The 16,135-nt window shown below is 37.0% G+C and overlaps 1 protein-coding gene across 1 annotated transcript in view; it reads right to left on the reverse strand.

Moving 5' to 3' along the window:
• Nucleotides 1-433: 433 nt before the first annotated feature.
• Nucleotides 434-16,135, reverse strand: part of LOC108678024 (irregular chiasm C-roughest protein) — a 47,539-nt gene continuing 31,837 nt past the window's right edge. The window contains exons 2-11 of the mRNA XM_018166356.2: nucleotides 14,297-14,551; nucleotides 13,766-13,849; nucleotides 12,071-12,326; nucleotides 10,766-11,006; nucleotides 9,913-10,140; nucleotides 7,928-8,055; nucleotides 6,818-7,076; nucleotides 4,268-4,426; nucleotides 3,453-3,922; nucleotides 434-986 (exon numbers count right to left, since the gene is read on the reverse strand). Of these exons, the coding sequence (XP_018021845.1) occupies nucleotides 522-986; nucleotides 3,453-3,922; nucleotides 4,268-4,426; nucleotides 6,818-7,076; nucleotides 7,928-8,055; nucleotides 9,913-10,140; nucleotides 10,766-11,006; nucleotides 12,071-12,326; nucleotides 13,766-13,849; nucleotides 14,297-14,472 (2,466 nt within the window). The 5' untranslated portion in view covers nucleotides 14,473-14,551 and the 3' untranslated portion in view covers nucleotides 434-521. The remainder of the gene's footprint in view (nucleotides 987-3,452; nucleotides 3,923-4,267; nucleotides 4,427-6,817; nucleotides 7,077-7,927; nucleotides 8,056-9,912; nucleotides 10,141-10,765; nucleotides 11,007-12,070; nucleotides 12,327-13,765; nucleotides 13,850-14,296; nucleotides 14,552-16,135) is intronic.

The following is a 16,135-nucleotide window of genomic DNA, read 5'->3' on the forward strand; positions in this document are numbered from 1 at the left end:
AACCTTTCATAAATTAAATGTCAAATTGATGTTGATCTATCGAGCCGCTTTGTCGGTTATGGATAATTCATGGTCGATGCCTTAAAAATGCAATTACGTCACCATTGGTGGACTAAGTTACCTATAATGACAGTTGAGTTAATGTACATGGTTCTAACATGATTCTAAAGAGCTGAACAACGTTGTACTTAAGTACAGTATTACTAACGGTACGTGTAGTACGCACAGCTACAAGTTACTTTTAAAATGCATTGTATGCGGTGTTATCATTCCTGAAAAAGACTTCATAGTGTATGATTAAATTCTTTTTCTACTGGGTAAGAACTATAGTTGAGTTATTTAGTATAGATAGACAGAGGCAACTCTTAACGAAGAAAAATATATACTCTGCGAATCTTAGTCTATAAATGAGAAAAAAAATTTACACGATATATGATTTATTTACAAATGAGATTTGGTGTCAACGATGAAATATTTTACAATGTAGTAATCACAAAACTTTAACTATTATAAGAAGATGATCACACCAGGGTGCCAGGTGTTGAAGATTGTTGACTGGGCACAATAAATTTATTCGAATTAGACGAAGTTGAAGACGGTAATCTTGCTCTGTGGTAAACATCACCGTTATTTGCGGTCGTCTTACCGGCCCCGTTGCTGAGATTAAGTCCTGCAACTCCGCCGTTGGGCAAGCTAAGATTTCCGTTGGCTTTTGGAGCGTGGTTTCTCATTTGCTGAGACAACTCTGACCGTGAAGAATAAGTTTGGTGCTGCTGAGCATTCAAGGAAGCTGACGCTCCGGTATTTTGGAGTGCGTAAGTTGGAGGAGTGTAAGGAGGGGGAGCTAAAGAGTACGATAAAGAACTTGGAGGTTCGTTGCCAACTTGTGAGTGCAAATATTTCTGGTGAAGTCCCGCCGCGTTGTAGTTGTTTGCGGTTGGTATGCTGGGAGTCGCAATGGCTCCGTGAGAGCCGTAACCTTCGTCCTGTTAAACAAACGTGAAAAGAAAACATCAATTCTCAAAAAATATTTGGGTGGGTGACCCATATACATCACCTATATTTTTTCGATTATATTGCATAACAACATATAGATTTATACTGAAATAAACTTTGATATATGATGATAATATGTGCGTAGAAACCAAAAAATTGTAAAAGGTTTAAAATCGATTGGAAGATATTATTATTTTTTTTTTTAAATTCGCTCAGTTAAAAGCTGAAATAAGAAATCTTTACGAGCTTCACGAAAAAATTTTTTATTTGAAATACACACGCCGATGTATGGAGTTTTGTAATCTAGTTCACTTCATTAATTTAATCCAACTTAAGTTCATTAATTTCAAAAGAATACATTAAAAAGGCTCGTTAGTAATCGCAATTGAAAACTACGTGCGAAAAGTTCAATATAAATATTTTAAGATTTAATATATGGCACACGTTCCTGAAAGCAACTGTATTCCGCGATTCTTAATTTGATCACATAAAAGCTTTGCAGCGATACGGAATTTTTCAAATTATTCACTGTTTTATTTCTTTATGTGGGGCGTATAGAAATAAATTTAAGAGCTTGTTGCAAAGACAAATCTCCCTAGTAAATTAAATAAACTTTAGAATTTTACCGTTGACAACAGAATTTCAAACGTATGCTACCGTTTGAAATATCTAAAATTCAACAGAGGTTTAATAAACCTCGACGATTTGTAACAATTAAAGGTGTTTTTCAACATAAACATAACAGAGGATACTTTTTTCCTCCCGAATTTGTTTGGTTCAGTAATTAAAGCTATTCAATATTCAGCGCTCTATTTCTGGAAATTGCATTAATTGAACAAATTAATCGAAAATTATAACGAACTTGAAAGATAATAAAACGAGGCGAACAGACATATTGGGAGACAATTATCTCAAACCAGTATCCAGAAGTCGTCACTAAGCATTTTCAAAGCAAATTAGTCCCGCATTTTGAGAAAAATAGAAGTAACGAAGGCGAAAGCGGGACTGAATATATCAACATGTCATTACGTTAACTTTTTTTACGAGTCGAGCTTATAAACGCGGAGCGTCAACTTGCGTAACTTCAAATTGAGTAATTCAGCCTGGAGTAATTTAGTCCATTAAAGAAGCTCGTCAGCATTCAAGATCCTATCTATAAAAGAATCCCTATTTTATTGAGCGCTGCGTGAATGATGTCAATCTTGGCTTCAGATTGCATAACGAGGTGCATTATGTTTTGAATCACAAGTTTATTCGAAAAATAAGTAATAAGAAAAAGTTATTATGGGCTTCAGTTGCTTCCATATTAAATTAAATACAATTATAAATAGAGAATTTGGGTAAACCAGTCAATAAGCTTTTGATCTCACTTTAAAATTCGGTTTGAAAATTAAGAGTGTGAAAAATTATTTAATGGTTATAAATGATTTAGTTTGTTTAAGGATTTCAGTAAATGAATACTGGCGTGAGTTGCAGAGACATTTATCTGCGCAAATTTAAACTGCATGAAAAATTTATGGAGGGCTTTAATATAGGGAAATTATGCATTGACATATTGCGAAATTTGCATGTTTGAAATTCTTATAACGTAATTTATATTCTATATTAATAAGTAAAATCGAGTTAGTGTAGAAAAAGAGTGAGTTTAGTAATGAAAAAATAATAATAGTTACGACATCAAATAAAAAGTAAATATTCTTGAAAATATATACTAAGCAAAATTATGATCCCAAACTTTGTGTTAATGACTTTAATTTGGTAGGTAATTGGTCACTAAAAAAGCATTGAGCCTGACTACCTAAAATAATTTTTCAATATTTTCATTGCATCCATTTCATAAAAAGAGAGCAGGTTATTGAACTGCAGGTTGGTGCGAGTATAAAGCATATTGGAACGGAATATAAAAATTTATGGAAGAAATTCAATCAAGTAATGGCTGGCAGTCGAGATGCAGTCGCTTCATGACTAAATGAAACATGGCTTCAAAATCCTCAGATTTGTCTGAGCTAACCTTCAGTCTACGGATGCAAAACACCGACTTGGATTCGTCTGATCAACTTCTGTATTAGAAGCAGACAAAAAGACGCGAGCGAATGTCAATTAGTTCAAAAGCTCCGACAAAAGAATGATTAATGCAGTGAAGAACGGATACGGGACTGAGATTGAAGTTATGTTAGCTTACGAAAATTGCTGTATTAAACGACCATTACTGAATGAACTGTTGAAGAGAAATCGTATCCCAGGCAACCACCTAAATAATATATTTCAAAACCACTTGCAAAAAACTTTCGTGTCGACAATTAAATTACGACATTCCTATACGAATAAGAACGTGGCATATTTTGTGTTAGTAAACTTCTCCATAAATAAATACGTGCGATGGGCATAAATAAGAAGAATATTTAAGAAATAAATAAATGTGAAGTTGAAGTTTAATCAGGAAATGGAAAACTTACGGGGCCAATGAACGATGTGGTGCTAAGACGACTATGCGGCACTGTGATTGGTTGCTGAGGCTCAGCAGCTTTAAACGTTGTTTGATGACAGTCACGAAGCTGCAGATGGGGGAAGATCCTAGGCGATGGCTCCCTGTCACTCTCGAAAGCAGCATCAGAATCCCTGTCCCCAACAGACAGGGACGAAGCAGTCCTCATATCCCCGTCTTTGATGTCAGAATCTTTATCTGACGACCGGGTGTCTAAGGGCATCAGTTTATGGGGCGAGGGTGACAAGGGTAAGGTGTGCGTTTCAATCACTATTGGGTGTTCGTTTGGCTTCACAAGATCGTTTGCTCGGCTCATAGCGGCCTTCTTTCTCTTGGAACTGCCTCCTCTTCTTCGGCAACATATGATGAATGCGATCAATAAGACTACCAAAATGATCCCGCACGCACCGAAGCCAAACATGATTACCGTGGACAGAGAGGCTGGAAAAATGACGTAAATTCATAGAATAAAACTTGACACTAAAATTTTTTTCAATTATGTAGCGTTCAATTTTATAATATATAATTTCAATGAGATTTAGCTCCAGTCAATTCAAACGTACAATATTCATGTACAATATTGCATGAAATTTTTCTACACAAACCAGATAAATATCATGTAAAGTTAATTAACATGTACAATGTACATTCATTGGTTAACATATATATTGATAACAGTAAAAAATTCGTCCCATCCGTAAACAGAAATACATGATCCATAAAGCCGAGGTATCTTGGCAACATACTGGTCTCAGTAGAGGAAAATTCAGTCAAAAAATTACTTACGTTGCTCTATGAGAGGAATTTGCGCCACGTCCATGCCGTATTCGTTAACGACGGTGCAGTTGTAGGCCGTAAAATCTTCTTTTCGGGTCACGTTGATTATTAGGCGCGATATGACCCCGTCCGCCATTTGCTTCTCCTCTACAGTAAACCTGTCAGCATCTGAAGAATGAACAAAATAATATTCAATTATATATATAGAATTTTTACAAATGAAATCGGATGCAGCCGGGAAAATATTATTCCAAGATTTGAAACTTATGCCATGGATAAGAAATACAAAATGTTATGGTATAACTTAGTCGTTTGTTTCAACGTTGAAATTAATAGTAAAAAATTGATGGTATGTGCATAACTGGTTAATCAATTCTACAAAAAAATTGCGATTTACTTTCAATAAATGGCAGAAAATCTATTTAGATGTATCATGTTAATTTTATAGCAGAAGCTAGAGCTGTAAAATAATATTGACTGCATAAAATAAAGAGACAAGATAACCTCTAGCGCAGCCACTAGAAAGAAGTCGGAATGGAGTCAGATATATGAAAAGTTACGGAGAGTTCTTCATTCGTAACTTTTGACCCGATTTATTAATATAACAACTAAAAGTGAAGTAGTTTGGGCAGTTGGCTCAAGCCTGGAATTGTTTGGAGGTCTTTTCGCAGCAACATCCCAAGAACCATAACACGCCTAACTTCCCGGACTAATTTATATTAAAGTTACGTGTCTTTACCCTTGAGAAATGGGATGATTTTCCGTGAAAATTTTTGCGGGAAGAGAATATGATGTGCTACGTGCCAATATTTTTTTATTTCTCGAAATCGAGGCTACTTCATCTTAAGTCAAGTTACAGTTACCGAAAAAAACGGTGTCCTAAATGCAAATAAAACTCAATTTATAGCACCGAAGAATATGCATTGTTACTATGTGTGAACGTGTGGTTTTATTAAAAACCTAAAAAATCCTCCAAGTTATTAATAAGTAAACTTACGGCTATTAACAGTGGAAATTTTGATGTTTTTTGAGGTAATGAACGTTAAGCCTGGAAATCGCGAAAAAATATTTTTCCGGGGGGTGTGAAAAAGGTCAATAAATCATTTATGCACGAATGGCAAAATTATTAACGCAGTAAATTTTTCATTCATGTTTCTTTTATAAGAAAAGATACTTATTTTATAATAGGGGTTCATTCGGAGGGCGAAAGAAAAATATTTGTTCCACTATTTGCTTTGGGAAATTTATGTCTGCTATAACAGAAATATACTTTAATTGCAGTCATGGTCAAGAACATGTCTTAACTCTAACAATTTATTTAACATAAAAAAATTAAATCACATGTGGAAAGATTATTATTCATTTCCAACCTCGAAATTTAACGACGTTACCGAAAATAAACCTGGAAACCTCCACTGTAAATTGCTTCGATTGTAAAGGCAAATTGCAGATTGCATGGGAAAATGAATTAATTTCTGAGCAGTGCTCGGAGCCACAAAAAGTGCGGCGAGCCAAGCAGAAAAGTTTTCTCGGTTTAATCCCTCCGGCACCGGAGAATGCACGATCGGTCGGTCCTCAATCTTCGCGTATTTCATAGAATATTCCAGTGAGATCATTACTCGGGCCAAGAAAGAATAACTAAAAAGCTCGCAAAAATTTCACTGATTCAGGACGACTCGAGATCAGTAATGAGTATGGGGTGATGCGCGGTCATATAAGAGCTCTACAGTAAAATGCTGAATGTTTCTTTTGGTTAACTTATCGTTACGACTTTTTTCTGGTATTTATTGGATGATCAGACGTTTGTGGGCTACTTAGTAGTGTCATGTACTAACTTACTCACATGAGGATTAAGTCTGTAAATTATTTTGCAAATTTACAACTATGGGTGCCAAAGAATTAATAATGGATATCTGAAGCAGCATCCACTCCAAAAATATTAATTTCATAATTAATTCCCTTTTAAATTTAAACGTAAAAGCTTTAATAAATAAGCACACTTCTTGATATAAACCAGTCAAATTTCGTAACCAATATGCGTCAGTCAACTTCGATACATGATTAAGAAATTAATCACATATATATATTTCACTTATTACGCTCCAAAGCAATCCACCAATTTAACAGAAATCAGAATATGCCTTTCCAGCAAACTCTGAAAAAAATTTTGCCCCACAGTACATCGCGCACCTTTTAATTAACACTATCATGCATTTGTACATATTTCAATTATCTGATAAAATTACTCAAAATATATCCCCAAAACAATTGAAATGTAAACTGAAAACGCTTATGCTATTTTGCGTTAAAATATTTGTGTTTATCATTTATTTTCAGAACTGAATATAGAATTTCAATCGTGTTGTTCTAAGCTCCTAGAGCTCGTCCTCTAAGCAATGCATAACAAATTACGAGTGAATGGACAAGAATGGACGCACTCAAGCACGCAGTCTCACCAGCAGAGGGATCTGCGTTTATTAGTATCGGGTTACTCCTTTGCCACACAACCCTAGACAGAAGGACGAGCTCCCTGCATAGAAATGAAGCACAGGTACAAACCTGAGGAGACAGCGATGCCTTCCTTAAACCAGGTGAGGGCAACAGGATGTGGCACGGCCCTCACTTTGCACGTGAGTACGGCCCGTTCGCCCTCTTTGGCCCAAACAGGAGAGGTGGAGGTGATGCTCGGTGGCCCTCTTAACCTGAGGTGCACCGTTGCCGATAACGGTGCAAAACCCGGGCTGGTAACAGTGCACATGTAGGCTCCTGTTGTGCTCTCCTCGGCCTTTATGGCAAGTTCTTCGCCCAGCCCTGTCATCTGAGTGCGACAAAATGCAGGTAAAAGTGAGCTTATTGCCCACACCGAGAGATGAGACCAATGCACCAGCTTTATTGCAGTGGCTGAGACCATTTCCCAATAGTAATGACGAGGCTCTTCGATTTCTCTGCAATGCAAACTCAGCAGAGAACGTAACACAGGATCTCTATGAGAGCATAGAACTGAGAAATATTTACATCTCTTGCTATTGCCAGCGGCAGTTCTCTCGCAGTACTAATGGCTTGTCAGATTGCTTCAAAATTAGCTCATAGGTGAAAGAAAATAACGAAAAAATATTTCATTTCACAAAATGTAGGTCCATGCATGGCTATTGTTTATATCTTTAGGCAGAGGAGAATAATTTAGGTGGAATAAAAATGGCACTCTTCATTATATAATTGATAATTTTCATGCAGAAAGTGTACTTTTTTAGGTGCAACGAGAATTACCTTCACATTATTGCGGTGCTGAAGTATGCCACGTCGTATTTTTGGATCCATATGGTACATTGAAAAAAATGATTGAATCATATGTTCTGAATAGAGATGCACCTTACCTGCAACACGTGCTTAGAGCGGTCGTAGCACTGATACTCGTTTTTAAGACCCAAACTGGGTCAGGGTGACACACCTTGGGCCATACTTTCAAAACTGGCTAAGTGAACGTAAATACTTACGCTCTATTTTCTTGTCAATGATTGGTGGATTTTGCTTGAAATACCGTCAATGATTGGCTGATGAACTTGCGATCACTTAACTTTTTTTGAAATATAGGCCCAGGGTAGCAAACGAATCGTTATTTAGATAATAATCTTCTTAATTTTCTAAGTGTACTCAGTATTGAGCCCTCACCGTGGCAGTGCTGAGATGGGTCCACACGATGGTAGGCTGAGGGTTGCCCTCTACTCGGCATCTGAGGGACGCGTTCTGGTTGGGCTCAGCGCTCTCGCTGCTCGGCGCCGAGATAAAGCTTGGAGCGTCTGGGGTGATTAATGGGCAAGACTTCATTACACTTCAGTCTGCAACTGCTCATAACATATTACTCAGACTCGCTCAACCCCATGTTGCTAAAATATGAGCGTGAGGCTATATTATGATGTGAAGGGATCACAACAACACAATAATACGGGGTTAACGGATCACAATAATTCAATAATACGGTGTGAACTGATCACAATTACACAATAATACGATGTGAACGGATCACAACAACACAATAATACGGGGTTAACGGATCACAATAACACAATAATAATGATGTAAATGGAACACAACAATAATACGGTGTGAACGGATCACTATAACACTATCATACGGTGTGAACGAATCACTATAAAACTAAAATACGGTGTGAACGGATCACAATAACACTATAATGCGGTGTGACCTTCTACCACTCACACTATAACACGAGGCTACCGGCCCGCAATATCAGTCATTCACCATTATTCTAAACGGTCAACACAATCTTACAAAAAGAGCCACCGTCACCGAAGATGTTCATCATAACTTTTAACGAAAAATTGCAAAGTAATTTGCTCCGACGTGGACACAAAAGGAAAATTTAATAATGTTGTCGCTCTCGTGTCGCGGATTCATGGTTTTTCATTATACCGCTCGAAAGGGATATAAATTATCTAAGAATTTTCCATGTATCTCATAGTCTAAAATTTTCGTATAATTGATCTCGACAGAAACATAACCTTCTTCCTTCACTTGAGAAAACAAAACTACATCGATGGTGTGTGAGAAAAAATAATTTATCGGGGATTTATTTGAATTCTCGCAATTCAATTTTGATTCTTAAATCATATAAATAATTTCTTGCTTCTGTTAAGTTATTTAGTACAATTTTAATCATAGCCAGCAGAGGTTAAAACTATCATTTAGAAGTAATTTCATCTCAATAATTAGCCTGGAATAAAAACACAAGTTCTTAATAATGTCGAGGGAGACTCAAAGCAAATTTCTTTTCAAAAAAATCGCAATAAACAATTTAATCATTTATGGTTTTCATTAACTACATGGAAATCTTAAACCTCTACTGTAGACGCTTTCTCATATTACTCTTTACGCATCAGTTTTTTCAGATTAATTGCTGTACTATATACTGTAAATGCACGCTAAGCGCTGGCGTTGAGAAGGTATTTCCTCTACGTAGCTTTACGCAAATAATTACCTTAATTACCGAATTAATATCAATTGAATATCGATACGGTCGTGGAGGAAAGTTATTCGTTTAGTCGCAAGTTTGCAATGTCGTTATTTTAACGTCATTATTCATTATTTATTATTATTTTAACATCAACAATCATCACTCAAAACAGACATCGAGATTGCTTGTGTAAAAATATAGAATAGCCAAAATACTTTCGGACATTTATTGATATATTTTCATTAAAAAATGTCGTTTTTTGAGGAAGGAGTTGCCTCTGTTCGAATTGCTGGACGAAAGCATTATTGTTAGCATATTAAATTTATTAAGGTTTAAATAAATATAATCAAATAATATGTATTGTCATACTGGACGTCGAGGAATGAAGTTTGCCTGGTTGTATTGTGAGATCTAAATATATATTTTTTTGTATTTCAAACCTCATAAAATTGATTAAATAATATTTATTCCCACATTGGAATTCGAGAAATGAGGTTTGCCTTATAGTATTACGAGATCAAAAATTTTGTTTTCGTATTTCAAACCTAAAAAATTGATCAAAAAATGTTTATTCTCACATTGGACGTCGAGGCATGAGGTTTGCCTGGTAATATAACGATATCAAAATATATTTTTGGTATTTCAAACCTCAAAAATTTGGTCAAATAATGTTTACTCTCACATTGGACGTCGAGGAAGGACGTCTGTCTGGTGGTGCCGACAACGTTGCTCGCTTCACACGACACGTCGGTGCCGTGGTCAGCGCGGGACACGAGGCCGAGGCTGACAGAGCGCTGAGTCTCATCCACGTCGAGCATCTGACGACCTCTGAACCACTTGTAGGTGACGTCATGCGGGTTCGCTTCTGAGTCGCATGAGGCTCGGACTTCGGTCCCTTCTTGTATAACGGCTGCAAGATGAAAATGATAATGTTCAATAATAATAAATTCAAAAATAATGATTGGAGTTGCAGAGTATTAGAGAAATCTATGGTAATCTAGAGATTATGGCGAGACCATTTCGAAAGAGGTAGAGCATACATGGGCTAAATAATGATTGAAGATTTACCCTGACATCGAGATTGGGATTTTACCACTACAAACAACTAGAAGCAAAATTGAAATGTTTTGCATACAGTGTTTCCATGAAAGTTTTTAATTAATTGACATTGATTCATTATTCCTTTTTCCTTCTTTCAACTTTCAAATTAAATTCTTAGATACTATAGAGTAGAAAAAACTATCACTAAAGCGGGTAGAGCCTGAGATGCACTCGCGGCGGGTATTGGACCATGTCGCAGTAGTATTAAGCAGACTAATGATATAACAACTAACATTTGTATGTAATTATTTTTTCCTTCTTTAAATCCTCAAATTAAATTCTTAGGTTCTATAGACTATAAAAAATTACTCACGCGGGTAGAGCCTGAGATGCACCCGTGGAGGATATTGGACCATGTCGTAGTAGTATTAAGCAGACTAGTGACATAACAATTAAAATTCTTAGGTATTATAGTGTAGTAAAACATCACTCACGCGGGTAGAGCCTGAGATGCACCCGGGGAGGGTATTGGACCATGAGCGAGACGGAGGCGGTGAGGGCGGCGGGCAGGGCGGGGTGATGCGTGACGCAACTGATGGACTTCAAGTGATGGTCACGCGTCGGGATGAACGTCAAGTTGGACTCTACGGACAAGCGCTTACCATCCTCCATCAGCTCCTGGCTCGTGAGGATGCCTTCGTGGATCACGGAGCCGCTGTCATCGAGCCATTGTACCTGCACGGAAAAATATACAGAACCCGATTTATTGATAGACTGAGCATTTAACTAACGTTGTTCAATATACAAGTATGAAGAGGTCAAATCAACTATAGATTAATTTAATACTATGAATAATTAAAAAAAACAATTTATGAATAAAGTAGCAAATTAAATAATAAAGTAGCAATGGCATACAATTTTATTTAGATTTTTTAATATTCCCAGCAGGCAAATACCAACTCTGGTCAAGGCGTTTGATAAAAGAAATAATTCCGCAGTAATGGACAGAATCATGTCCGAGGTTCATTAAACAAGAGCAATGCAACGGTAAAAATGGCCCTGGTAAAAATAGGTCTTAATATCCTTAATGGCCGCGCATCAAGCGAGGGGAATGATTCTCGATCTTTTAATGATGGGAACGAGAAAAATGATTCCTGATCATAGCTCTTCTGCTTCGGTGACGAACGGAGAAAATTTGTGCACACCGTTCAGTCGACGAGGACTAATGCGCTCTAATTCTTCACAAATGCTGCTCAGTGACTGAGATTTAAAGAAATGAAGTATCGTAAAAATTAAATTCATTCCCTCTTTAGCGATGATTACAAGTCGTGCAGAAACGGTGATCAAGTTGAGCTCCTGGTACAATTTTTAATTTGTAGGGGCAGATTTTTATAGTCTAGAGCAATGACACGAATTCTGAAAAACTGTCCTTTAATGAGCGTAGATTTTGAACGAAAAAATTCTGATGCCTTTTCTGTATAAAAGAGGCAGTGGAAGTTGGACGTAGCGGAGAGTGTTTTAAAGAGATATTAAAAGGAAACAATTTTACACATAAAAAACTTCCCTCATCGTGTGAAAAACTAAAACATAGCTCCAAGTAAATGGCAGAACGAACATCTAATAAAATTAAATATACGTAAACTACATTAGAATTTATTAAAGCTAACGCTGCGATAAAAATTTCATTCACGAAAATATTTAAGCAAAAGAATGAGTTACCTCAGAAATTGCTGTATGAACGCAATTATATTGCGCTGCATAATAACACTAAATAAACTTAAACAATAATTTGTACAAACCTCAGGCGCTGGTCGTCCTCCAGTACTCGTACACTTGAGGGTGATGCGGGCCCCGGCGGTGGTGTGGACCACAGGTCCCGGGGCCAGGACGGGCGGTCCAGGCGGGACAAACACCGTCAGCTTAGCGACGCGGGAACGCAGCGGCTTGTCGTTCACCGAGGACACCTGACACTGGTAGTGCGCGTCATCCTCCAGCGTCACCGGGGAGATGCTCAGGCTGAAGTCTCCTTCTTCATCAGAGCCTACCATCAAGTACCTAAGAGAGAGAGAAATGGGAAATCTGAGTTATTCGTCTTCGTTCCAGACAAACAAACATGAGGGAAATGATGTAGTATTAAATAATGTTGAAGACAGGCGTAACATGAAGTCACCCTATTCGTCGGAACATTTCTTCATCATATACAATAATTGTACACCATCAAGAAACAAAAGGGGTGAAAAGGAAATCTGAATTATGCCTTTACGTCCCAGAAACATTGAGGAATACGATAAAACAGAAATGTAGTTTTAAAGAAACGTGGAACAAGTATTATTTTTACTTGCTTTTATCCACCAACGAGTGAATCATGAAATATGCGGCGAATTCTTACGATCACTTCATTTGTAATTACACAGCTCGAGACACGCGGTAATGAAGTATAATTCATCAAACAAATTGTTTTGGTTCTCCCTCTCTCTCCCTCCTAACAAAACATGGAGTAACGAAGCCAATGTTAACCACACAAGCACAAAAAGAACATAAAAGGCAAGTTCAATTTCATGCACCATCGATTGACGACTCAAAGAAATAAAATTTTCTTTGCAATGTTAACGTTAGTGGCAGTCTGGGTCTCCATCGTTCTTGTGCGTGACGGGCAAAGCATTCAGATGCAATTCTCACTTGGGTTTAATTATTCATCTATGGTTGAGTGGCCATAATTGAGCATGTATCTGCTGGCAAATAAAATAAATAATTAAATTGCCGTTCAACTTAGAACTCTGTTTTTATGTTGCTGTACGAAGGAAATATTTTAAATTTACAATCAAATTAAATGTGTATGATGCGATTCTTGTCAGAAATTCAACAACGTAAATTTGCACGAAAACAACAGAAATTACGTCTCATGAGAAACGGGTACTCAGTCTCTGATCAAATATTTACGTTCGGATCTTGTATCAAAATTTCGACTGGATAAAAATTTCATTGAACAAAACCCGGAAGACCGTCATAGAAGCATTAGTTTACTTACCAGTAATATTTGAAAAGGGTTATTCAGCGTAATGCATTCGAGCCACATCGATTATTCGGTGAAATATATTATTTCTGAACGCTTTACTATGGCTCTTGTTTGGGACTCAATTCAGGAAGTGTACTAGGATGCCCCTAGGAGCACAAACTTACAAAAACATGAGTGGCTTTTAAAGAGACACTATAAAGATGGTATAATCTAAAAATGAATGTGGATGTTATTGCAACAATTTTCCGGGAGTTGAAAAATTAAGTTTTATGTTCTTCCTTCATAAATCCACTATTTAAATATAAATAAATCCACATAAATCCACTTACTTCATAAATACACCTTGCTGGGATATATTCATGGGCGGGGCTACTAATTCAGTGAACAAGTCACTTCACAATAAAGCAAACTCTAGTTCGGTAACGTTAAATCGGAATGAAGGTAAAGGAACAAAGTAAATATCCAGTCTCATACTGACCGATCGAAGCCACTGAGCCGGCGGATGACACCCAAGCCGAAGCCATCTTTGGTCCACTGAACGAAGCCAACTTGGTTGATCACTCTGCAAACATTGCAGTGACTGCATTAAAGTGGGATCAAGTGTATCATGAACATTATGCAAAGCAGACACGGTAGGTACGAGTGCATTGAGAATTTCACGGTAGTTTAGGCGAGACGAGGTCTGGAATATCGAATAATAATTACATTTCTTCTATAAATTAAGTGCTTAACAGATAGCCGAGCGTGCTTTGAACTGGATTTTAGCGGGTGCAATTTTCTATGCAGGTTTCTCTGAACCAAAACACTGCATATAGTATCAGACAAAAAGTAAAATCATTTCCTAAACAGTGAAAAAGTTTTATAATTATAACTTTAAAATTATTCTCATTTACGGTATTGGACAAAACCAAAATCAAACTTTTGCCCGACACTTTCGAGGAAATTCCTGAACTCCATGTTAGCGACAGCAAAAAAAAATATATATTTTATTCGGGGATTTCCCTCGTACCTGCACGGAAAGACCGCCATGGATCCCAGAACGGCTGTTTGATCCGACGGTTCGGTGGCAAATCGCTGATTTTCGCCGCCGACTTCATCCTCAGCCGAACCCAAAACAAAGAGACACAGGAATACGAGGATCCAAAGATCAGGTATTTTTGCCCAACAAGTCTTCAGAGGCAGCATCCTTTCAGGTGGCAACAAACCAATCACAAGTCCTGTGTTGCCGACGTCAACGTCTGCGGACGAGTCTTGTCTCGGATTCCTGTTAATGAGAAATGAGTCTTGCTTTAATAGAAAAGCCGGACGGAAAAAACTTGTAGACATGGGTAAACCGAATTCAATTGACGAAAGTGGATTCTTGTTAACACTGAAACAATCAATTGAGATGAGAAGTATCTATAAAAAATGACGACTTAATTGAACTGACTACTAATCGATTTGAAGACTGAACCTTCACTTCCAAATGATATATGAGCTAATGTGCACCATCAGTATTTGACATGAAAATAAATTGTTGCGAAATAATCTTGATTTAGCTCCTACACAATTGTTAATAGATTGCAATTTAGCAGAATAACTGCTCAATAGTACATAAATATTCATCAAAACTACATTAATTTCTTAAATTTTCTTTATATATAGCTAAAAGTTTCATTTTTATTGAAATAGAGATTTTATCATAGTTTGATCATAGTTTGAAGTCAAATTTTGGTATGAACATTTTACCTCGAGTTTTAGTAGAATTCATTAGCACTACATCAAAGAAAATATCCCATTCCCTTATATTTGATTAAATTCATTAATCTTCAATTTTGGACAACATACTAACACAGTAATTCAATTTTGGACCCCCTAAATCACAGCATTTCATCTACATCCATGCATCATTTTACTTTTGGACTGCCGATTAATGTAGGCATTTAAATTATCACACGGCAGGGTACCTGGACACAAAATTCTCCCAAATTTCACCAGGCTGAAAATTATAAAACATTTTTTGAGATCAAAAAGACTGCACTGATACCAATAAATTTGCTATTTGAACCACAGAAAATGAAAACCTACACTGGAATCTGGCCATATGAATGACAGCTCGAGATGGTAAAATGATCATAACCAGAAGCTCGCTATGGCTGAACAACTTTTGCAGGAGCAGATGATAAAAAAAAATGCAAGGAGATTTCAGTCGGCGTCACGGCGTGAAGCCTCAGCGTTCACTGAGTAAATGAAGAAGTGGTATTGTTGAAATATTTACCCATTCCGGTATTCACGGCACGAGCAAAAAGCCAACGTTGCACCAATACTCTCTTTTGCCCAGCCAAATTGGGTGAAGACGACATACCCTAACGCAAAAAATGCATCGTCACTCGGACAATACTAATTCATTTCCCTGAGTGTTGGTAGATCAAGTCGTTCTATATTATCGGAGCTCGACCTGCCGTGCGTGAGCAGCGGCAGTGAAGGCCACGAGCGCGATTTAATCTGATACCAACGCGTCCAAATCCAGCTTCTTGTTTTCAGCCGTTCTGTCAGATAAAGCCGACAAAAACTAATGTCAAGTGATGCACACTAACAACTTAAATAGAATTATATAGTTTATATAACTTCTATAGCTATGGCATAATCAAATTGCTTAAGTATAAATTAATTTAATTGTGTCTCATATCTCAAATTTGCAGAATGAAACTCTTGCAGTACAAGAGTTCCGCATTGCATGTAAATATACAGCAGCCTTTTCATACAGGTTTTTTAGTCTTGCAGGTTTTCTTTGCGTGCATGCGATCTTTGGAGATGAATTTAATGTTTGAAAAGAAGAATTAACACCTGAGTTTTGATAAATAAGTAG

Source organism: Hyalella azteca, unplaced genomic scaffold (genome assembly GCF_000764305.2).
Source record: "Hyalella azteca isolate HAZT.00-mixed unplaced genomic scaffold, Hazt_2.0.2 contig8314, whole genome shotgun sequence".
NCBI classification, from domain to species: Eukaryota; Metazoa; Arthropoda; class Malacostraca; order Amphipoda; family Hyalellidae; genus Hyalella; species Hyalella azteca.